The sequence below is a fragment of the Colias croceus genome, chromosome Z (assembly GCF_905220415.1).
Source record: "Colias croceus chromosome Z, ilColCroc2.1".
In the NCBI taxonomy this organism is placed as follows: domain Eukaryota; kingdom Metazoa; phylum Arthropoda; class Insecta; order Lepidoptera; family Pieridae; genus Colias; species Colias croceus.
The window spans coordinates 13,529,354-13,553,777 of NC_059568.1; the positions used below are offsets into that span (position 1 = coordinate 13,529,354).

The 24,424-nt window shown below is 32.0% G+C and overlaps 1 protein-coding gene across 1 annotated transcript in view; it reads right to left on the reverse strand.

Moving 5' to 3' along the window:
- LOC123705449 (proton-coupled amino acid transporter-like protein pathetic) overlaps positions 1-20,504 on the reverse strand; it is a 37,879-nt gene extending 17,375 nt beyond the window's left edge. Inside the window, exons 1-3 of the mRNA XM_045654222.1 lie at positions 20,296-20,504; positions 1,622-1,670; positions 811-893 (exon numbers count right to left, since the gene is read on the reverse strand). Coding sequence (XP_045510178.1) covers positions 811-893; positions 1,622-1,630 — 92 coding nt within the window. The 5' untranslated portion in view covers positions 1,631-1,670; positions 20,296-20,504. The remainder of the gene's footprint in view (positions 1-810; positions 894-1,621; positions 1,671-20,295) is intronic.
- Between the last annotated feature and the right edge of the window lie 3,920 nt (positions 20,505-24,424).

Sequence of the window (24,424 nt, forward strand, 5' to 3'; positions counted from 1 at the left end):
ATCATCATATAAAACAATAGTTGTATTATCTGTAAGTTTCTACATCGTTTAAATCATTCTATTTATAAAAGAATAGACAGTATTGAAGTTCCCCTATTTCCTACTTTAATACAAAACCGCATTGTTACACAAATATTTGATAAAGTCTGCATATTTAACCCCACTGGCGATATCATATTCTCATACATAATATTATAATGGTAATACGTAAAATATCTAAACACATGCTAATATTATGTCAATAGCAATGCAATGTCGTCAAAATACAGCGTAGATGTAGGTAATCCGTTCTGCGTTCTTTGCCACGTGTTTTGTGGATTTTATAATTTAACTGTAAGGCCAAAAGAGGCCATACTAACAACAATATGACTCCGAAGCCTAGCAAGTATGCTTCACTAAGTGTATTAAAATGCATTAAGCAGTATTAATTCAGTACTTTGTAAACATAACGAGGCATTAACTGGAAATGTAGGTCAACAATGAATTTGCTGATTTGTTCTGTTCTCCTTTTAATATGCATTATAAATTGCGTATTTAAATGTTTCAGCTTCTGCAATCCCCATACCTATGGTAGCGTTTAGCTACTATTATGTATCTATTCTGTGCCTATGGCAAACTTTGTTTCTTCCATAAAAATATTTGGTTCTTCCATAAATGTCTTGGAGATAATACTTATCATGAATTAAATATTTAATGATTTTTTTATTAAGTTTTTATTCATTTCATTTCATTTTAACTAATGATTTTTTCTTACGTCAATATACATTAAGTTAAAATAAAATTAAAAATTGGGATATTTTTGCCACTTACTTTTTGACTTCTAGCTCCTTCCCCTTTTCATCTGGATGGATGAAAGTTTCCAACTCCTGTGGAGCTGGGATGCCGTTGGAATCCTACAGAAAGACACTTAAATTAATAATTGTTGCTTTATTCAGATTATATTTTTGAAATGTGACATTAATGTTTATTTTAGGGCCGATTTTTCAATCCTTGGTTAAAATTTATCCGTCCAATATAAAAGTATTACACGAACATTTTAAAATGTCACCTGTAGGTAAACTGTCATATACGGACAATTAGAATACATTTTTGAAATGGTAGTTTAATACGTTATTCGATGAATAAGTTTTAACCAAGGATTGAAAAATCAACCCTTAATGGCATATCGAGAGTGACGATTTACGTATATTACGGAAATAAAGTTCAGTGATCGGGTTAAAACCAGTTGAAATCACAAAAATTAAAAATAAAAATTGTTACGCACGTGCACTTTTTTTTAATACGGCGAGCGTGCGAACTTTCTTATTGGCCAGTTACTTTTTCCCAATGACAATTTTTCGACTTTTCAGTTTAGAACTTTTTTAAGTTCTTAATTTAAAATGATTCAAAAATTTATATCTGTCCCATCTAAGTCTGTCCCACTATTATCCTGTCTGTCGGAATGTGACAGGAAAAATAAAAATTAAACCCATATTCATGGATAAGTACCTATACAATACGGAATCCTAATAGATAGTTAATTCCAGTTATTAAGTACTTAGGTTTAAAGCTTCTTAGCAATATTTGTATTGAAGTTCTGTTTTTATATGAAGGTAATTAGTTAGTTCTTAATTAAACTTACATTAGTCATTTTGATGGCTTCGATCCAACGTCTCAATGATAGTGGCTCTCTGCAACAAAAATATAAATATAAATAAACTAACCCACAGACAATCGTTTATTACAATCGGTCAAATAAACTTTTACTACTTAGAATTAGATTATAATTAGATTATTTATGTCATATTATAAAAATAGCATGTGTATAAAAATAATAAAAATAAATGTATCGAATAAAATATATTGATTATGTTGACATTTGGCACACAATTAAAAATCTAGACTAGCATGTATATGATACTTTTTATTCAAGGCCCCTCGTATTTGAAAATTAGACTAATACAACATACTGTTGATACTATGGAGTATTACCGATGTAAGCTTCTTGGTATTACCTATCTATAATACTCTTTGATCGTTAATATTTGACTATTTGTCATCATAATTTGTTATATAATTTTATCAATTAACTGTTCTTAATCTAAACATATAATCAATCTGTAGAAGGGTCAAGTCTGTACATTGAAAATATTAAAAAACTGAATCGATACCAAACCCAAATAATATGTGATTTTTTTTTGCATGTCTGTCTGTCTGTCTGTATGTGAAGACATCACGTGAAAATTAACGGTTCGATTTCGATGAAACTTGGTATAATAATTATATCCTGGGCGTAATTTTTATCCTGGAATAATAAGTAGAAAAAAAAATAATCGTAATTTTTCAGTTTTATCCATAGACGTTGCTCTGTAGAACCACGAACACACGTTGCGTATTAATAGGCCTAAGTATTTGGGTCCAATTATAAGCTTCTTGGGTCCAATCAAGGGTCCAATTATAAGCTTCTTGGGTCCAATCAAGGGTCCAATAGATATTTATAAAATGTCATTGTCAGACAGGCAGAGTTATTCAAAATGGAGAAGGAAATAAACCATCCACGCGAAGACCGACATCCGCGCGGACGGAGTCGCGGGCGGAAGCTAGTTTTAAATAAAGAAATAGAAAGAATTTTATTATATGTGTCTAGTATCTTAGTGAAAACCGGCTGGTTATATTTAAGCATAAAGGTCAAGTCTTCTATATTATACATATCTACAATATAGTGATTTAATTGTATATGAATGAATAATCTGCAGGTTTTCCTTAATTGCTAATAAATTAAGTAACAAATTAGTTACATAATATATATTTTATTTAAATGGCCATAAAGGATCAAAGTCTAGTAAAGTTAATTGTTGTGTTAATTATTGTTGTAAACGATAAAAACTCATGGAGGGTTGTCGCGTAAAAACCACAGGACAGTCCTTTGGCTTATTATTATAATATTTGATGTTACATATGTATTTTTTAAAATTAAATTGTAAATGTGACATGATTTAAAAGAGCAACTATGTAGTTTCCTGCTGGTTCTTCTCCGTAGATACTGCTTTCCGAATCGGTGGTAAATTTTAAAAATATTTTGTTATGAGTAATGACGTATCAAAAGTGCTTCTAGAAGAAGTCTTAATGAATAAATAAATGTTTGAGTTTGAGTTTTACATAATATCAGAATTAAGAGAAAAAAGAGTGTAAGTAACCATGATGTCTTAAAGAAGTATTCTTTCCAGTCTGGGACACTGGAATTAATGGCAATCCACCGGACAATGCCCTCAGATAATTTGAAGGACGTGACATCTATAGTAGATAATCTTTCTATTATCAATTAGGCGAACCTATGTCTTTTCAACCCTAGACATTTTCTTGTTAGTGAGGATATTGCGCAAAATCTACTTTAATCTCTATAAATACCTTAAACAAATTATGTAAAGGATTACAAGAACTACACCTTACCTCATTTCTATTTCATTATGATGATGCAATTTCTTGTAAGTAATAATACCTATCCAAATTCTGTAAAAAGCAAGGTCACCGCCTCCTTAGACCAAGATTATATAAACATATATAAATGTGTTTAATCTATTTGCATATCGTGATGCGAATAACTGTTGTGCAAATATTTAAGCTATTTACAAGGGTATCCATTGTTTAATGTAAGGATGGATGGATTCTAAGTCATAAATAATCTTGCTATCAGTATGTTTTACATTGGTATGCGATATAACTATGTTATTTTCTAGTTACCTAGTTGTTTGGTGCAAAAGAAAAAATAATTAAGTTGCAAATAGACTCTTTGATTATATTAAGTAAATTGTATGTATAGATATTGCAGTATTATGTTTATTACAAATTAATTCGCTATTGCATTGTAAACCTCGGTCAGTGTCAACTGCAGACTTCGTTGTTGCAGATACAGACTCTAGCAACTTGATAAGTATAAAAAATTATATTGTGTATGGCAGTGCTACAATCTGGTTCATAATGGTTCGTATTTAAGATTAAGAGAAATCTATGGCTTATCTCATAATATAATATAATTGAAAAAATATTAGTAACTCTGTCCTCATCATAAGACATAAACCAACATCTCGTAATGTACCATTTTTTAATTTACCTGTTAACTACAACTATACACATAATGTTTTCTTTAAAATGTATCCGTTGTTTGGGGCAAAATTTTTGTCTCCAGTGACCTAATAATCTGAATCCAAAGCGAAATTAACTAACTAGGCCACCAATCATCATGGATAAGTTACAAGACCTAGAAAATTCGTACCTAATGCAGTCGAGTCGTTACAATTTTCTATTGAAGTACTTTGAGCCATACCGTTACTGTATATCGTATTCAGACGATGGCTTAAGGAGTCTTGTTACACATACCTTTAGCAGTCTTTGTAATGGTTAAATAGAGCATTTCAGTTGAAACTATGGAAAGTAAAGAGTAGTCTAGAAACAAGAGCATAGAGTTTCTTTATTTTCTTGGATGAGGTGTGTCAAGTATATCTATAAATAACATTAGGGTCGTAAGGAAAAGAGGAGTGTACAACGATAAATTAACGCTAGGTCTAATCTTTTCTTAAGTGAAATTGAAATCATAATATCAAAGTTACTTGTATGTAATATTATCCACATAATATAATCCAAACATAGTAAACATTGTGTACAATAGTGTATTAATTCTTACGAGGTTGAATGAATTACTGTGTTACACTTTTAGAGAAACGCGATCGGCCTAATTGTCTCGGATCGTTGTTAATAAATACCAATCTATGCTTTCTTTTGATTTTGATGACACATTTTTAGTAATATGTACGTTTCGGATAGAATTTCAATCAGTATTATCGGAGGGAACATTCATTTTAAATCGCTGAAATGAAATATATACTAAAGCTATATAAGAGTAAGGATCAAATTGGATTTTAAATTAGATGACAAAATAAAAACGTAAATATTCAAAAATACATAATTGATGGCGTACAACAAAAATAAGTAAGTATAATGTAGGTGTACTGTTAAGAAATTAATGGTAAGAAGCCATTGGCTCCTGTGACACAGTATTTTCTAATTCAGGACCCTATGGATTCATATACATAAGCTGTACCTTTTTTTTATATCAATAAAGTTTTAAACTTCATCGTCCTACTAGGTACGGGGCTAGGTAACGACGACAACCTTAAATTTCCTCCCTTCCGGAGACCGAAGATTTTACTTCATAAAATACAGAATTCTAAAGTTTAAAATACACGTGTTTATCACAATATTATAGTTCAAGTGTCTTCACCTCGCTGACCGTAACGTTTTGTTATTCCAAACACAAGCTCGATCAACTATCGGCTTGCGGTACCATGAAACTGGGTTATACGAGTACTAGCTTACCGCCCGCGACTTCGCCCGCTTTGTCTAAAACCTAATAAATTATATACTAAAACCTTCCTCTTGAATTACTCTATCTATTAAAAAAAAAACCGCATCAAAATCCCTTGCGTTTGAAATTGAGAGATGAGTTTGAAAGATAAACTTATATGTTTAAGCATACAAAGGGACATATGGACAAAGAAAGCGACTTTGTTTTATACTATGTAGTGATATTATAGAGATTAAGAATGTTGTAAAATAAATATGTAACAATAAAATAATCTCACCTATAATATATAATAGCAATGCGTATTCTTTCTCGGTAATGGTTATGATTAGACATCGGATTATATGCATTTGCATATTTGCATATGCAAATGCATAAAACTCTCTAATTACGGCGTTAGTGCATATTTTAGCCTTTTTCCCCAATCGTGCATATTTCGTGCATAAATCGTTAAGTAGCGGGAGTTTTGATTGGTCGACTAACCTTTATTAGCCAATCAGAACGCTCAGCGAGTAAACAAACCCTATTTTGGCATGGTAAAATGGCAAAAAATTACAAAATGGGCTCCATTTTAAGTAAATTTTGAGCCATTCAAAATAGGGCTAGATTACCCTTTTGGGGCTAAAAACGTAAAACACGGGTTGAATTCCAAAAAAGGGCTAGATTTAGCCCGGAAAGGTCTAAGGTGGCAACACTGGGCTCGCGGGTGACAAACGTCACAAATTTGCGCTCGAAAATTTGGTAAAAATGCTTAATTGTATATTGGCACAAAAACTATACTCAATTTCAAGAAAATTTCAATTTTTTTGTACAATCTTTGATTTAAATATATAAAAATAATAAAGGTTTTTTTGATTTATATGTGCATATTTTAGGCATATCAGTCGTTTTTAGTGCATATTTCGGCCTTTTTTAGTGCATATTTGCATGCATATTTTGGCATTTTGTTAGTGCATATAATCCGATGTCTAGTTATGATGATTTAAGGGAAACAGAGCTAGCCAAGTGACCCATTCAAAAATTCAACTTATGCTGCCATTATTATTTTCTTCGTTTAATCACAGATAATATAATACTACAAGGTTTAATAAAAAAAAGCTAGCAACAATTTGACTTTAGATACTTTAAGGAACAGCCATTACAAAAATATTATTTTAAATGGTAAAAGCTCCTCAAAGCTTTCACGAAGTATAGTTTTGTTAACTCAGTTTTTACCCGAAAATTTTGCATGTTTCACTCACAAATATAAACTGTAAAATAATGGAAAGGAACGTTTGCCATAAATTGCCTTTAATAAAATGATTAGAAGTAATAATTGACAACGATAGACTCTAATCTTCGTGTGAAATAGTTCTTACTCAGAAGCAAGCCACTAACTATCTTCAACCACAGAATAGTTAATAGTGCTTTAACGAGTTACTGCATGATATTTATAAAGAAATAAGAACACAATTACATTAGAATAAAAATCTGTAGATGAGGAAACCGGCATGACACTTTATGCCTCATATAATATGTATATATTATGCATTCAATATTGATTTCAATTCCACCCGATTGACTTCCTAAAAAATTAATACCAAATTGTCAGAAAGATCTTTAAACTAAAAATCTATAATGTTTCTTTTTACATCCGTTAGTTCAATTAGCTTTATATAAATACATTTCTCTTCGCTTGCCTCCTACGCACAAAAGAATTAACGCTCCGACGAGCAATTTCGAAAAAGTGATAAAAAAGGTACTTTCAACACAACATTTGTATGGTATCTAGGTTTGTGACGGCAATCAATCACTCATTCGCAATATTATACAAGATATAATCAGGTAATACTTTGGATTTACGTAAAGATGTATTTATTGATCATGTTATCTTTGCCGCCTGATAAAAGATGATAAATTTAGTCTGGAGATTAAGATATTTTATTATTTTTATAACAAAAATATTTACTAGGTATTCTTCATATCAGTAACAAATGTACTTCAATGTAATTTAGCATATTTTTCAAGATTTTCGTATTATTATTAACGTTTCGATGTTAAGGCCCCGATGGTCGATTTGGTATTATTTAAGTAAATTTATGGTGTACCATGTAACATTAAATTGTTGTTTATCAGCGCACGATCTTAATGCAAATATAAGGAAGTTATAACTATTGCTTTGTTGGTAAGTATCTATAAAATAGATCGATCATTACAACAAACAAAATTATCCAACCAATATCTTGAAGCATCAATGAATAAAACAGGTCAAAACCGATCGAATAAAGACTAGACTCTCTGACCAGTGTTGACTGTTGAGTTTAGCGGTCGATAAAAAAGTCTACTTAATAATAAACTTCTTTAAAAGAGTTTAGTATCGACCGCCTTAAAGCGGGTCAGCGGGTACCTCTGCATTATAATATTATGTAGGTATATTCGTCGCGAAATTAAGTAAATTAGTAGCTTGTTTGACACTCATGAAGGTCAGCTCGTAGACTGAAAGTAAAAGAATACTAGTCTAATGAATGTGTGACATAAGCAACTGACGATGATGATGAAATAATATTTTTATTTATTTCTTACAAACTGATTGTATTAGCTTACTATTAGAGACGCAACTTCCTAATGGAATATAATAAAAAAAAACATTTCTTCTTTTCGTTATTCTATTATTACATAAATCACGACAAAATACATACAAATATGTTATTTTGAATGTTATTTTGAGACCATAATTAAATTACACATATAATATTTAGACGATGATGGTAGAGTTAGGGTCCTTCTTTAAAGTTTTTGCCACAAAATAATAATGACTACATGTACCAATATCCTTTACATTGAGGATAACTAAATTTAATTTAAAAGCGGAAAGAGTTTGTATTTTGAAAGACCCCATAACAAAACGACCATGCCACTAACACGGTACAAAAGGGTTTTATGAGTGAGGTTATCGCGAGGCGAGGAGGATGCGATTATAATACGCCATTTACTAACACGTGATAGATAACGGTTTGATGAATGTCCATTTGTCTTATGCATTATGTAAAAGTGTAATTAGATATGACTTGACACGATAAAAGACGACGCGAACAAATAGCGATTAGAGAGCTTTTTGAGAAAGTAAGAACTCTATATGGTGTTTCAAGCATTTTTAAGCAATTGAATAGCTTCTATCGCGGGCCTTGAGCGCGGGGATCGAATCGAGAAATTCCGTAACGAAAAAACCTCACGCTCCCCACTCCGACGGGCGGAGGTGTGGCTTGAAGGCATAGTCGAAGTCCCTTGAAAATATGAAATGAAATAAGAGTAGTAATATGACAAAATATGACAGTAAAATTACTTCGTGTTATGCGCAGTGATTAAATCTAAAGATCAAAATATTATGACGATTAATTTATTTATTTATTACGTATATTATTTCTATCCACATCTCGATCTATCATTTCATTTATCAATTTATCAACAAAACGCGCTAACGGAATATGCACGACTCTGACAACTTATCAACAAGTATTTTAAACTCGTACAGTAAATATTATATTTATTATAATATATATGACAGCAAAGCAATAACGTCATTATTTTTCTGAAAATATAATTTAAATTTGTATAGTTTCGAATTGTGTTGCGCATGGTGGATTGGTGGCCTGCTTTGGACAGCAAAAAATGCATTTTTACCGAAATTCTTGCATGTTGAAAGTTGAAACATTATTACGCTAGAAAAAAAAAAAGAAACATATTTTTACACGCTTTATATTAGCTTCACCTGTATGTTTGTAACCGACTTCTTTGGGCTCGATTTTGACCCACTTTAAACGGCCAGATTTCGTTCAAACTTTGTAGATTTATTGAGGACCGATGACAATACACTAATTTGATAAAATTTTCTATTTTTTAGTTCGGTTTTCTATAAAAAGCGTGTTTTTTAGTTTTTTTTTAACTATTATTATTTATTTACATTGTATACGAAATTAATATTGTAAGTCGTGACAATAAAGGTTTTGAGAACCTAGTTTCACTTTTTCACTTTTAAAGAACATATTATTACATATTAATACGTACTTAGTTACATTATCATTGTGTTTTATTAAAAATGATTTTTGTTGTAATTTAGAAATTAAAAGCTTCGAATATATTTTATTTAAGTGCAAATTTTTGAACGGATCTACTGCGTTGCTTGTTTGTTTCAAATCTATATCATCAAAAGTACCTACTGTCGACTTTTTAAGGCTGCGTCCTAAGACAGTGTTCTAAATTAAACAATTAAAAATAACTAATTGCGCATACAACAGATAAAAACAATGTAAATAGCAAGGCTATCAGTTATCAAATTATGTTTACATATCTGTACTAACTACTAATGACGGCAATTACTTAGCCACTATTTGTAAAAAAGTCCATTTGTGAAAAAGTCGTCAAATAACGATTTTCGTTGGACTTACCTCCGGACTACTAATATCCACTTAATTGGCATGTTTTTTTAACTTTCAAAAATACTTAGTTAGTCCAATAAAAAATAACGCGTTTTTTTAAGATTACTTTTTTAACGGGAATGGTTAGAGGAGTGCCAGGTGAGTAAAAAATTTCCCATAGATCTATGTCGTCAGACACTCCGTTATCGAGACTTTAAAAAATAACTGGTCCAAACAGAAAAAAAAAAAACAACGCGTTTTTTTCATTCCTCATAAGCTTCTTTTTTTAACGGGAATGGCTAGAGGAATGCCAGATGAGTAAAAAATGTCCGATAGATTGATATCATGCGACGCACTGTTTTAGAGATGTAGGACAAATAAAAACAAAAGAGGGTGGCAGACTGAAATAAAATTCATTTACGTGAGACATAATTATCTCGTACGAACCAAATAATCGGCATGTTTATCTGAACACAAAAATTGCGGTAGGAAACTTCAATAATGACAATCGAGCTATAAATAACGGAACTACATACAGCCTCTTAATAGTTGAGCGTTGGTAGCGCCGAATTAGCCCTTTGTTGGTTATGAATCATCATGAAATAATCTTTACATATTAAAATAAAATCTTAGGAAAGTCAAAGATGTAAGAGATAGCTTGAGACGTAAGGAAGGTCATTGGATAGGTATTATCCTAGAAATCCCACGGAAACGGGAACTATGCGAGTTTTTTCTTGACTACCCGGGCGAAAAATTCTAAAATTATAATTTTGGCTTCGGTATCTGTTGTAGATCATGCCCTAAGTATTATTTTAAATAAATTGATTTTAAAACTTTAATTGAATTTAAATTTAAAATGTTGGTTTATATTATGCATAATACATGCATAATGCATATCTGCACCAGTGTAAAGCCGGGGCGGGTTACTAGTAAGTAGATAATATAGACTTTATGTATATTTAATGTCAGGCGATATAATCAAACCCTTATTGAAATAAAAAGGTCACTTGACATGCAATTGCCACTTAAAGGTCATTCCTATTCCTGAGTTGGATCAGTTGGATGTCGATTGGATCATATTATAGGAGTCATTCTTAGAAAATATGAATAAAATGAGAATGATTTTTGTAATATTCTGCAAGATACGAGCTATTTGTAATATATATATTTGCAACGTAATTGTCGTTTTCGCCATTCATTGATAATTTTAGTATACAATTTTAAATTACCATTATTATCGTCAAATGAAACAATATGTCATTGATTCATAATAAATATAATTGATCGTGCTTCGTCTGTGATAAGATATGAAGCCATTTGTGATTGAATCGGAGAAAGTAATTGATATTTAACAATTTATATTACCTAAGAAAGTAAAGTTCTAAATAGGCTACCAGTTACTCGATACCTTAGTTATTATACTATTATATTATGTTTCGCGGTTACATGTGCCGTAAAATAATACATGAATGTGTTTGTTAAGCGATTTGTGGTTTTGCACTATTGAATTTTTTGTTACTTGTGCAATACTAAGATACTTTACTACATATAATATTTATGATCTACAGCTATGCATTTTGGATAGTGATAGCTATTAGGATGATTTAAAAGGAAAAAAAGATGAAAAAGAAAAAGAGGGTTCTTGATATAATTCGCCATTTATAATTATTATTAATTCAGTTAACAATGTCAGTGTGTTTATAAAATGGTAATAAAACGTAAGAGTTGGATAAAATTGTTTGTAATAATTTAAAATAGTGGAAGCATGTGCGCGATCGCAGCGATAATATATTTTATTTTCATTCATGTCATATTTAATTGTGGGCCAAAATTACCGATGACCCATATAAAATATAAACAATACAATTAGGAACAATAATCACACTAAAGATTATCGTGTCACCAGTTAAGTACTTTTATAATTTCATTGATTTGTAAACAAAATGAAGTCTATCTTTTTTATATAATATATATATATAAATCTCGTGTCACAATGTTTGTCCTCAATGGACGCCTAAACCACTTAACCGATTATAATAAAATTCGCACACCATGTGCAGTTCGATCCAACTTGAGAGATAGGATAGTTTAAATCTCAAATCGTTTTAGAGAAAGCGGGCGAAGCCGCGGGCGGTAAGCTAGTACAATTGTATATTGTAGCGTGGTTTAGCAAGTATTGCTGTCGATAATAATATAGTATGCACATAAATAGATGAGTTTTGTGTAAATATTCTGTGCTTTATAGGTACACCTAATTATCATAGTTCATGCGCATTTAATTCTATTAGTTACATCCGATTTCTGTGCAACAGTATAGGCATAATGCATGGAATTTTACCCGTTTTCTCACCTCTTTGTTTGAACTAAATGTTTGTTTTAAACGCACCCTTGTTCCAGGAATGTGTTGATAACAATCAACATAAACCTAGGGTCAGGGATCGAACGGAAATCATTAAATGAAGGGTAGTGCGGGAAACAGGTACCTACACGAAACATAGTAAATGTAATTTTCACAGGTAATTTTACTGAAAAAATTGTGTAGGTACATACTTAGGTAGGTAGGTACATATTTTTGAATAATATACATGTAAGAGTTTTTGTCTATTTGTATCACATTTGTATTTAGGTAAACTAATACCACAGGTAATATATTATACTATGGTACCAAGAAGCTTATATCTAATACACTATGGTACTATAATTGTCTTCGGCACAAGAAAAAAATTCGACGACATGTGACATCTGCCAAAACGCACTTGGCCGCCTGAACCTACATAGGCTTCAGTAGACTGTAGAGGGAACATGCTAGTGAATAATAGCTGGTAGTGATGATAAATGAAAATAAAAGTTTTATATATTACTACATAAAATATAAACTACGTACTAGGTACTTCTATTCAATACCTACGTAGTAGGTATTGATAAGTTTGTGTTGAATAACCTATTAAGATAGTAAAATTAATTATTTTGTTAACCGACTTCAAAAAAAAGGAGGAGGTTATCAATTCGGCCGGTATATTTTTTTTTTTTTTTTTTATGTATGTACACCGATTACTCCGAGGTTTCTGAACCGATTTACGTGATTCTTTTTTTGTTCGATGCGGGATGGTGTCGAATTGGTCCCATAAAAATTTTATTCGGATAGGCCCAGTAGTTTTTATTTTATGAGCATTTTTGTCCGTAGGTATTTGTAAATTTTGCAAGTGCAAGTTTGAAGTCGGTTGTTTTTAACGCAGTTATCACTTGTTTTTATTCGTAATGAAGTCGTTAATGGTAATTGGTGTTTAAAAGTGGATTTAATATAAATTAAATTTGCTTTTGTTTGACTTGAATTTTAAGTGCCTTTTGTAATACATAATTATTAATTGCAGATTCACTAAATATTTTTTGTTTACTCTTTTAAAATTGTATATTTATTATTAATTGGGATATTAATTAGTCTTATAATAATATCAAATTTCCTATCTATGCCTTCTTATTATTTTTTTTTATTTTACCTGCGGCCTGTGACATTTCGGTCGTTGCCCCCAACTGAAGGCGACTGATTTGGTCAATATCAAGGCAATAGGATAAGGAAACCCCTAATCTCACAATGAGGTTATTTACTATTTAGGTCAACAGTGGATAAGTTAATTTACTAATTTTTTCTTCCTTATTATTGTCAATTATGTAAAGCAATTGAACATATTTAATAAATTTTAATAGTTTGTCGATGTTATTAGCATTCCGTATAGGTAAGGTAGGTAATACCTATATTATATAAAACAAACAGTCAAATTTTAAAAAAGAATACCTACAGATATTTTTTATGTTTATTTTTGGAACCGTAATCTACATGCGATAAGCTTTAAATAAATTAAACTAAGTTAATTTGTTGCGTGCAATACTAAAATATCATCTAATATTCAATTCTTTATTTGATAGTTTTACAATAATATGTTTTCATCTACTTATATTTATTTGATAGTTCTACAATATGTTTTCATCTATATTTATTGCATAGCTTCTATCGCGGGCCTTGAGCGCGGGGACAAAATCGAGAAATTCCGTAACGAAAAAACCTTACGCTCCCCACTCCGACGGGCGGAGGTTTCGCTTGAAGGTATTATAGCATGCAATAACTTTACCGCGGCAGTCCCCGAGTGCACGATTGATGTGGAACTCGAATAAATTAAGAATACATTTTCTTTACGTGTTACAAGAAAGTATAACGAATTGGAGTCGACGTCTCTCGACGTCCGCGTCATAACTACGCAGTAAACACACGTATACATGTGTTTACAATTTACATAGTTATATAGTTTCAACAGCACATTGATCCATTCGCGTCACACCTACACAAGGAAGACCCAACGGCTTAGTACGTAAGCAGAAACAAATCACATAAAATGTATTCTAAAATTAGGTCAAAATTAAGAAACGATTGACGTCATTAGGATTAAATTTTCAGGATGAAAGTTCTGTGTCAATTTTTTTGCACAATCATTGTTGTTTTCAAATATATCTGAATTTATACTTCGTACAGAAATAATAATAACTCCTAAGTACGTCTTATGTATCTGTAGAAATACGTTTATACAAATACACGTTGTTGTATTTCAGCTGAAATGTTGCCATTAATAAATAATTGGTGTAAAGTATATTTAGAACAAAGATCAAACGTACAGCGACCGTACACAAACGATAGTATTTTTAATGTCTATAAATCTATAAATAAATACTACGAAAATTGAAAACATTTCAAGAATTCATAAATCGCCCATAAATCCGTCGTGTCCTCTATCGAAAACGTTCAACTTGTTGAAAGAGTAAATTGTATCATATTTTCACTGTAGTTTATGAAAATTTTGAATGCAATTGTTAATCTGTGTGAGGTGTAATAATATTATAACTCCTGGTATTTTATTATCTGTGATATTACGAAGCCTTGTAATCACTTGTAATCAATGCTACGGTTTCGAAGCATGTTCGTAATTATTGTGTCAATATACACGCGCGTCGATTATTGGCTTGTCGCGTGCATTATGAGAATGAGATGATTACTTGATTAAATGTACACGAGTCAGAGCGGTTACTAGGTATGTTACTTTTTGCGTCTTAACAAAATTTTAGTATGTTTATTAATATATTTTGTAATGGTATGTTATGTTATGGTGATTTACGGGTAGATTTTTTACACTGTAATCTGTATAAGATAAAATGTAAAATTTGTTAGATATAAGTGCAGGACGAGTTTGACTTCAACGTAGGTACCTACATCCTTAAGATGATAATATTATTTTTTACATAAATTATGAATAGGCAACGAATTTTCAAAAAGATGGCAATACTTTTTCACAGTCACAATCATAACTCAGACAGGTAATATAAGAAATTCAGATGTATCATCACCGAGAAAATATACCTATCATAAAAATACACCCAAGATATATAGAGGTGATCTATTACTATAATAATAATACGCTCACGGCTCATCACATAATTTTAAATAATAGGCGTTAGGCACGCGTTGAAAACTGTATCAAACTCCAACGTGTCAATATTGAACCAATCGTCTTATCACGCCCTAGTAAAATGTGCAAACAGTTATTGTGTAGTATCTATAATAATACTAATCAATATGATAACGATGTTTCGAACAATTGACAAAGAAGAATGGTTTGGAATCTGGATAATAGAATAGTATATAGGAGCTAGGTAGGTACTTAAAAAAATGGTGGAAATTAAAATTGCATTCTTCAGTTGTTTGGTGCTATAATATACTAATAAATCTATACAAAGGACGTTTTTACTAATAATACAATACTATAAAGTGAAGTCCCAGTGGGTTAAGGGGCAGATGCATTATACATCTGTTTCACTGATCGATTTTCTCTAGGGACAAGTATGTGATCAGCCTTCTGTGTCCTACCAGACCGAGACATTTTTTTTCTTCGTCTCCACCGAGAATCGAACCCAGGACCCCTCGGTGCTACGCTCACGCGTCAACCACTGTACCAAGGAGGCGGTCGAATACAATAGGTACTATACACAGGGAATTTTCTTCGATCTTTCTAACAAAGCTATAAGTTGACGTAGGTATCTTGGTGAGTTGGTGGTATCTTGTGTAATAAATACCTAATAGATTACTGTAACAAACAGATGCAGTAACTATTGCACATTCGGGTTATCAGTATTATCAGGCTGATAAATGTTTTTAACGTGATTTATATGTGAATGTATAATGTCTAATAATTAATAATTAATATATTCTAATAGTGTATATAAGAGCAGTGGTGGCTCAGTGGTGAGACCTCGGACTTCGAATCGATAAGTCCGGGGTTCGAGACCAGGCGAGCGCGCATTTTTCAATTTATCTGCGCATGTTGTAACATTACCACTGCTCGAACGGTGAAGGAAAACATCGTGAGGAAACCGACATGTCGAAGAATTAAAAAGTTCGACGACATGTGTCATCCGCCAACACGCACTTGGCCAGCGCGGTGGATTATGGCCTGTACCCTCATAGGAGGCCCGTGTCCCAGCAGTGGGAACGTATATGGGCTGATGATGAATAGTGTATAATAGTGTAATACCTATTACCTATGTTTTATATTAAAATTATCTAGGTATATCTATATATAATCTATATATAGCTATATACCTAAGTCCTAAATGAAACCCGTTTCGCGTTGTCACGGCATCACGTGTGAACGGCTGAAGCGATAACGATAATTCTTTTTTTATTATATTCCTTGAAGTACGAGGATGGTTTTTATGTAGAGAAAACGTAAATATGTACCACGGGCGAAGCCGGGGCGGACCGCTAGTTAATTAATAAAAAACATAGGTAATATAGTCAATAAATGTAAATACAAAAGATAGAGATAGATAGGTATATAAATTATTTTAACAACATTTTTAATCGATGAGATCAATATCAAGCCTTGATCTACATAAATGCTAGGTACATTTTTAAGAAAAAGATTGCAGTTTATCACGATAAACGAAAATAAGTTACTTCTGTTAATTACTGGGAATTATCAATTATAATGTCATAAATCACAAAACTAATATAACTAAGTAACTATAAAATAGATATAATATGTACCTAACTATCTTTTTTATACAAAGTTCCGCAAATGACTGACGGAGATACTACCTCATCCGATGGTTCAACTATATGTAACCTGTTTGCGTCTTATTTTTCTTCTGTATACACACCCAAAGGCGAGGATTCCTCGAGCAATTATTTGTCCTCTCTCAGCTTTATCAATGTAGGTGGTCAGTGTCTTACAGGTCCAACATTGGATAAGGATTGTGTTTTGAAAACTTTAAAATCTTTGAACGTTAATAAGGGAGCGGGTCCTGATGGTATCCCTCCTCTATTTATTTCTTCTACTGCTTCGGCTTTGGCTGCTCCATTAGTAATGATTTATAACAAATCTCTAATTTCAGGTTCCTTTCCACAGGAATGGAAAAAAGCCAATGTTGTGCCTGTTCACAAATCTGATAAAAAAATTTTTATCTCAAATTATAGACCGATTTCGATCCTCTCTACATTTGCCAAGGTTTTTGAATCTTTAATCTGTCCTTTTATTCAACGACACTTCAGGCAATATCTGAGTGATCAACAACATGGCTTTATTCGTTCAAGATCTACAACAACAAATTTATTGTCCTTTACTGAATCGCTAGTGCAATGTGTTGATGAGAATAAGCAGTTCGATGTGATCTACACAGATTTTAGTAAAGCTTTTGACAAAATTTCCCATTCCATACTATTACAGAAACTTTCGGCTTATGGAGTTACTGGCTCGTTTTTACATTGGCTACAATCGTACTTAACAAACCGAGAATTTGTCGTTGTCGTAAATGGCTTTGCATCCGATGTCCATCATGTTACGTCTGGTGCTCCGCAAGGATCCCATTTAGCGCCAATCCTTTTCAACATTTATGTTAATGATCTGCCATGCTGTTTTTCTTTCTCAGAGGCTTTTCTGTATGCAGATGATCTTAAATTTGCCATAAAAATCGATAAACCAAGTGATACCGGTCTCCTACAGGAAGATCTAAATCGGCTTATTCAATGGTATGCACTCAATAATATGCAGTTGAACCCAAAAAAATGTTACCATCTAAAATTTTCTAGAAAGAACTCTGTAGTGCAGTCAAAATATTATATTGGAAGCCATGTAGTGCAGGAAGTAGACACAATAAAGGACCTCGGTGTCCTGTTTGATAAATCAGTAACTTTTGTACCACATATTGAGAACGTAACGAAAAAAGCGTCCCAAATGCTTGGGTTCGTATTACGTAATACGAAAAATTTTAGTATGGGCCGAACAAAAATTATTTTATACAACTGCTTGGTACGAAGCAGCCTGGAATATTGTAGTTCCGTATGGAGACCCCACTATTCTACTCACATGCTAAGACTAGAAAGAGTACAAAAAAGATTTCTATGGCACTTAGCATTTTCTGTTGGGAAGCTTAGACAACTACCTTCATATAAGTCGCGTCTTAACTATTTTAAAATGCGTGCTTTGCATGTTAGATACAACATTATTGATGCATCTTTCTTATTCAAACTTGTAAGAAATAAAATTGACTGTCCCGGTTTGTTGAGTCAAATTAGATTTCGCGTGCCATATAGGTATCCCCGTAGCTGTATTACACCTTTTTACCCTCCATTACGAAGAACTGTTCTTGGTACTAATTCGCCACTTCTAAGAATGTTTAAAATTTTGAATGAGTGTAGTGATGTAACAGATATTAATTTTGATAGCCATAGATTGTTCCTGAATAAAATCTATGAACACTTTATTAATTTAATTTAAAATCATTGAGCTTATAATATAATTTCATTCATAATGTCATAATGTTAATCCAATTTAGATTATTAAGAAAATTATTTTTGAAATCTTTTTTTTTTTGTTTAAACTTAAGATGTAAACTAACTGTATTGTAAGTACTAAGTAACTGCCTTGTTTGTTTTCATAACCGTTTTGTTTTTATTATCTTGCATGTGGTGTTAGCCTTTAAGTAGCTGTTGCATTTATATAAGTTATTTTGTGTTATTGTTTCTGTATGTATGTGCTGATGTAAACAACTGTTGGCTGACCTTAATTAAATAAATAAATAAATAAATAAATAAATAAATAGTCTATGGTTCCCAACATTTACGCACATTTCCCTATTCTAATAACTGAATGAAGCAAGGTCAGATCGCCGGTTAAAAATAATTATTGAATGAATGAAATTGTCTGCTGAGATTAATAAATTATTCACACATAGTAAGTCAATGGTCGATAGCTATTGTTTATTGCTTCGTATTGAATAAATCGCCAGAATTGTTCGAAAAGTAGAAAAAAATTTACTGTTTGTACAAATTACATTATATGTAATTTGTATTTCACGATTCCACAAACACGATTTATCACTTTAAGTACTATAGTATGTATTTCGTAAAACATGAACCTCCTAAACAATAGAGCAATGACACAGATACTCTATATTTCTATAATGTACCTATCTGTCTTTGAATATTCTACGAATAAAATTATACATTTTTTTTAATTCATCATATCCTACATTTTATTAATTTATATTCACATAAACCAAGCATTTTAGTAACAGAATTGATTATTTATTATAATTATATTTTAATAAGTCAAATTCATTTATGAGTTGTAAAAATTGTATCCCGAACTACCTAAATGTTTAAATTTTTAAATACTTAAATTCAAATGAGCTAAGCACATTTATCTGAAAAAGCTCGACCAATAAAAGATTTTTTTTTTGTAGGTAATTACCTTCCATTTACAACACAATATTCTCAAAGTTATTTGCAGGTACCCTTTCCAACCTTTTCAAATAATGTTGCCTTGTTTCTTTACACAGGCTCAGGTAAGTAAGAAGAGGCAACAAAAGCCCGGTTTCCTAAGACATTTATTACAACACGCTTATTTTATAATAATTGTAAAATAAGACAATCGCATCATGAACATGACAGTTGTGAATAAAATGTAATTATTATTCCGTTGATTATACCGGTGACATTCATTAATTATTCATTACTACGGCAGGAATTAACAATTAGCAAGCAGTATGGGTTTACACTATAAAATGTACCGGTTTCTTCCTGGGCGAATGTAAAGAGTAAAAAACGCATGCAGTTTCCAATTCGTCTAGTAGGCGGGACTTTCGTAAGAATTTAGGCCGTAATTAAACACTGCTCAGTGATTAGCAGATAACGGACATCCAGTGACACAGAAACGAGAACATCACTCATTGTTTATTCGTAACTGTGATCCACATTCATAATTTAAATATAATAAATTCGAAAAATGTACGCTTCAGCCACGAAAACGCATAGCACACTTTAAATATTTACATTCGATCTGCTATTAATACTCCGATAATAATATCTTTTTCATTTATAACAATATAATCTGACCATATGTAAACCACTGCGGTGCATATATCGTCTGAATAATTAAACGTTGCAACACTAGGAGTTACAAATAACGATTCAGTTATTTTTAAAAATTTCAATATAAATTAACATTTATAAACACGTACCTTTTTCTACTCCACCAGGATTGTACGATGAGGCGTCGTAATAGTAATCAGCGCGTAAATCTTTAGGTTATATTACTATGAACGAATCACTGAGCCACGTGTTTTTAAAAATAGCGAGAAATGTGCGACCGATACGTACGTTGGTTAAAATCGGAATGAGCGATGGTAGTTTGGTTAGCGTCGAGCGGGTAAGGAGCGCGGACCGCCGTACGCAAAGCGACAACTCGAGCAAGCGAGACCGATTGTTGCGTCATGTGAGAGCGTTTTCACATTATCCGACCCGATATCGGATATCGGACGCCGATAGCCGATATCCGATATTGAACGGATATCGGACGCCATTAGCCGATATCCGATATCGGATACAATTTGCCCTTTCAAATTATCCCATAAAATCGTTCCGTTCGCTCGTTCTAAAAATTTCTAGCAACACTCATGATGCTAGAAATTTTTTGCCATATTGTATATTTTTAAGCTATTGCATAGCTTCTATCACGGGCCTTGAGCGCGAGGACCGAATCCAGAAATTGTGTAACGAAAAACCTCACGCTCCCCACTCCAACAGGCACGGAGATGTGGCTTGAAGGCATAGCATAGCAAAGCAGCTTTAACGCGGCAGTCCCCGAGTGCCACACGTATTTTTTATTAAAAAGGTATGGTTAAAAAAAATCAACTGATAGATGTATGTACATTATCAGTATCAGTCATACAATGTACATACAGTAAAAATATATACGTTAAATAAACCGACTTCAAAAACGGAAAAGTAAAATATAAAAAGATTTGATATTATTAATTACTGCACATTATTTAGATGTATCGTAATCTGGACTGGGAGCACCTAGGCCTCAACGTAGCTAGAAGAAAACTAAACCACTTAAGATTTGCGGATGATCTTGTTCTTCTGGAAGAAAATCCAAAGACACTCGTGAAGATGATCAAATCTCTATCAATATAAAGAGAGCTCGAAAGTGAGTTTAAAAATGAACATAACAAAAACAAAACTGATGACCAATTCAGTAATGGATACCATTGTAATCGAAGATAAACAAATAGATTATGTCAATGAATATTGCTACTTGGGTCAGATAATCTCCACAAGAGACCAAACAACCAAGGAACTAAATAAAAGGATTGCTAATAGATGGAAGAGATTTCGGTCTCTGAAGGAAATTGTAAAATCAAAAGATCACAGCATGGCAATAAAAAGAAAATTATTCAACGCCTGTATTCTTCCATGCATAACCTACGGCTGCGAAACATGGTCCCTTAGCAAATACCATCGAGAAAAATTAACAAAGTGCCAGAGAAGCATGGAACTGAGCATGAAAAGATCAAAACGGCAAGATCGAATCAGTAACCTGCAATTAAGAGAGAAAACAAAATGACTGATATCCTGGAAAAAAAGACCTCTAAAAATGGAGATGGATCGGCCATATTATGTTGACTATGATCTAGACAAGAAAAATGGAGCCAAATTGTGACTAACTGGTGTCCAAGGGATGGCAAGTGTAGTTGAGGACGTCAACATATTATGCGCTGGGAAGATGAGTTTAAACTTACCGCGGGACCCAATTGCAGGAGAGTAGCCAAAGACCCACAGGCCTTTGCCAGAAGGCACACCGAGTTGAGAGATATTCTATAGGATTACACATAAAAATCACTAAGAAAATTATACAGTCATAAAAAACCATTCCCATCCAGTTTAAGAGGCTAAATAAATAAATAAATAATAAATTTAGATGTGCTATTAATTACTAAATAGTTCTGATATCGGTTTTACTTACCCCCGATATCGGATCGGTGTCCGATACCGATATCGGACCGGATAGTGTGAAAACGCTCTGAGAGTAGGGAGTGAATACAACGCGATGTACGCATGTAACGTCAATACTATAACGCCTGAATGGTGTTGCAGAATGCTAGGCGCTTTTTATTACTACTCGCCTAAATCAAGACTACTTAAAGTCACCCTTTCAAAACTGTAAACTAGCGTGACTAGTAGAATTGCCACGTGAAACGAAAAGCACACAACGCGCAGGCGCTAAATGTTAATTTGTAAATCATAGCGTCATTATGATTTACCCACGATTTACCAATGTAATAATAAGTACTTATAAATTGTTGATTGTGAAACTTTTAAAGTACTTTTTTTACTAAGAGATGAAAGAAAGAGTTCAAAAGCCGTGGGTTTTTTGTTTACAATACGTTTCTATGGTTACTTGTAGGGCAATTTATTGCAAAAATTATCGGATACCGACGGTGTCCGGCCGCAATCATTTAGTTCTATAACACAGGTTCTATAGTTGCAAATTCAATTTTTATACAAGTTGATGCAATTTACTGTCCTTTATTTATGTAAATGATGACACGTTTAACTTTTTTAATTATCTTCTTAAACTCGTATTTTACTACATGTCTACACTTAGAAAACATGATGAGTATGTATTTTTACCTTTGTCTCAGTTGGCACAGCTTATACTAGGACAATATAAATAGACTTGGTGAATAATATTAAAAATGTATTTTTAACCTATAGTCTATACCTGTTTCTGAATTTCTAAACTGCAGCTACATTCTCCATGGAATAGGGACTAGGCTACCTGTATTGTTAAATCGTGGGGTTCATAGTTCACACAAGTGCCCCTAAAACATTTTTCTTTGTATTCTTTCCCTTGTGCTAATATAACGGAAAAAACTTCCCCAACTAATGAAATTTTAATGAATTGAAAGCCCATTTAAACTTTGAGAATCACTGTATTGTTTGGTATTATTACTATATTTCGGTTTTTACAAGTAGTTATTTTTATGAGGATAATTTAAGTATAAATATTATAGGGAACGTACTAAAGATGAGTAGGTAGAATATTTTAGTAGATATCATTTTAAAGTTCAATCGTTGACCCATTTTTACATTTAATAATTACCCAAATTTATTTATTTATTTATTTATTTGACACTTCATTACACACATTGTTTTTATAAAATATAAAAGTATATACCTAGTTTAGTTATATTTAGTTATATAATATTGTAAATATAGAATTTTTAATACCTAATATTTTTATATTTTAATAATATTTTTATATAAAATATATAAAGTATATAAATCAAGAACTAGGATTCACAATATTAATTACCATATCGTCGAACCAGTTGTTCTGCATGTGATGTAACTGGACACACCTCAATAATATCTACAGTTAGGTTAGTTTTACGGCGAAGGCCAATTAACGGCTGACGCAATCTTGCAGAAGGTTACCGTTCGTAACATTGGCGCTGCTTTGCGAGTGTCTGCAGGTCTACATATGGAGATGGATATGTTGAGAACCGCTGCACCGATTTTGAAAGTTTTTGGAGTACGGTTATGTGCACAGAACGGTTGTATTTCTGGTTTGATGTGGTAGTGGTTCTTTAAATTTCAATTGATAATTTATACAAGTTAAAATAAACGAGATGTAAATTGTAACTACACCTTGAGATGTTTTATTTATAACCATTTCCTTAGTTCTTAATTCTTATAATATAATAGTTACAATTATACAACTCTATATTTTAAATTTGACTTTAAAAAAGTACACAATCGTTATTCATTGATGACGGTAAAAAGTTCGACTATCCCCGAAAACGAACTACAATATGGACAATAATTTTAACCAAAATTAATAATGTTTGGAAAACTCTATGAAATAAATAAATTCAATTTTAATGTGATTTTAATAATAGAGCATAAAATAAACACTACATAAGAATTAGCTGAACTGGCTGTGGTAAATTTAAAAATGTAATTTGACGATTCAAAAGTGCTTCTGGAAGAAGTCTAATTGAAAAATAAATGTTTGAGTTTGAGTTTTGAGTTTAGAGCCAGAGTCACATACCTAATATTCAATATTGTAAATAATCTAAAGATAAAATAAAGATTTATTTTTATTATTTTTTTTAATTTGTTAATAGGGTTAATAGGGTCTATCACACACTAACAGAGTGATGTATCGATCATAATATAATCGTTATGTACCTAATATCATCTATAACGACATTCAGTCCAATAATTTAATTTGAATTGAGGTGTTTTATGCGCATACATTACATATAGGTAGGTACTAGATAAGTATTTCGATTAGCGAAA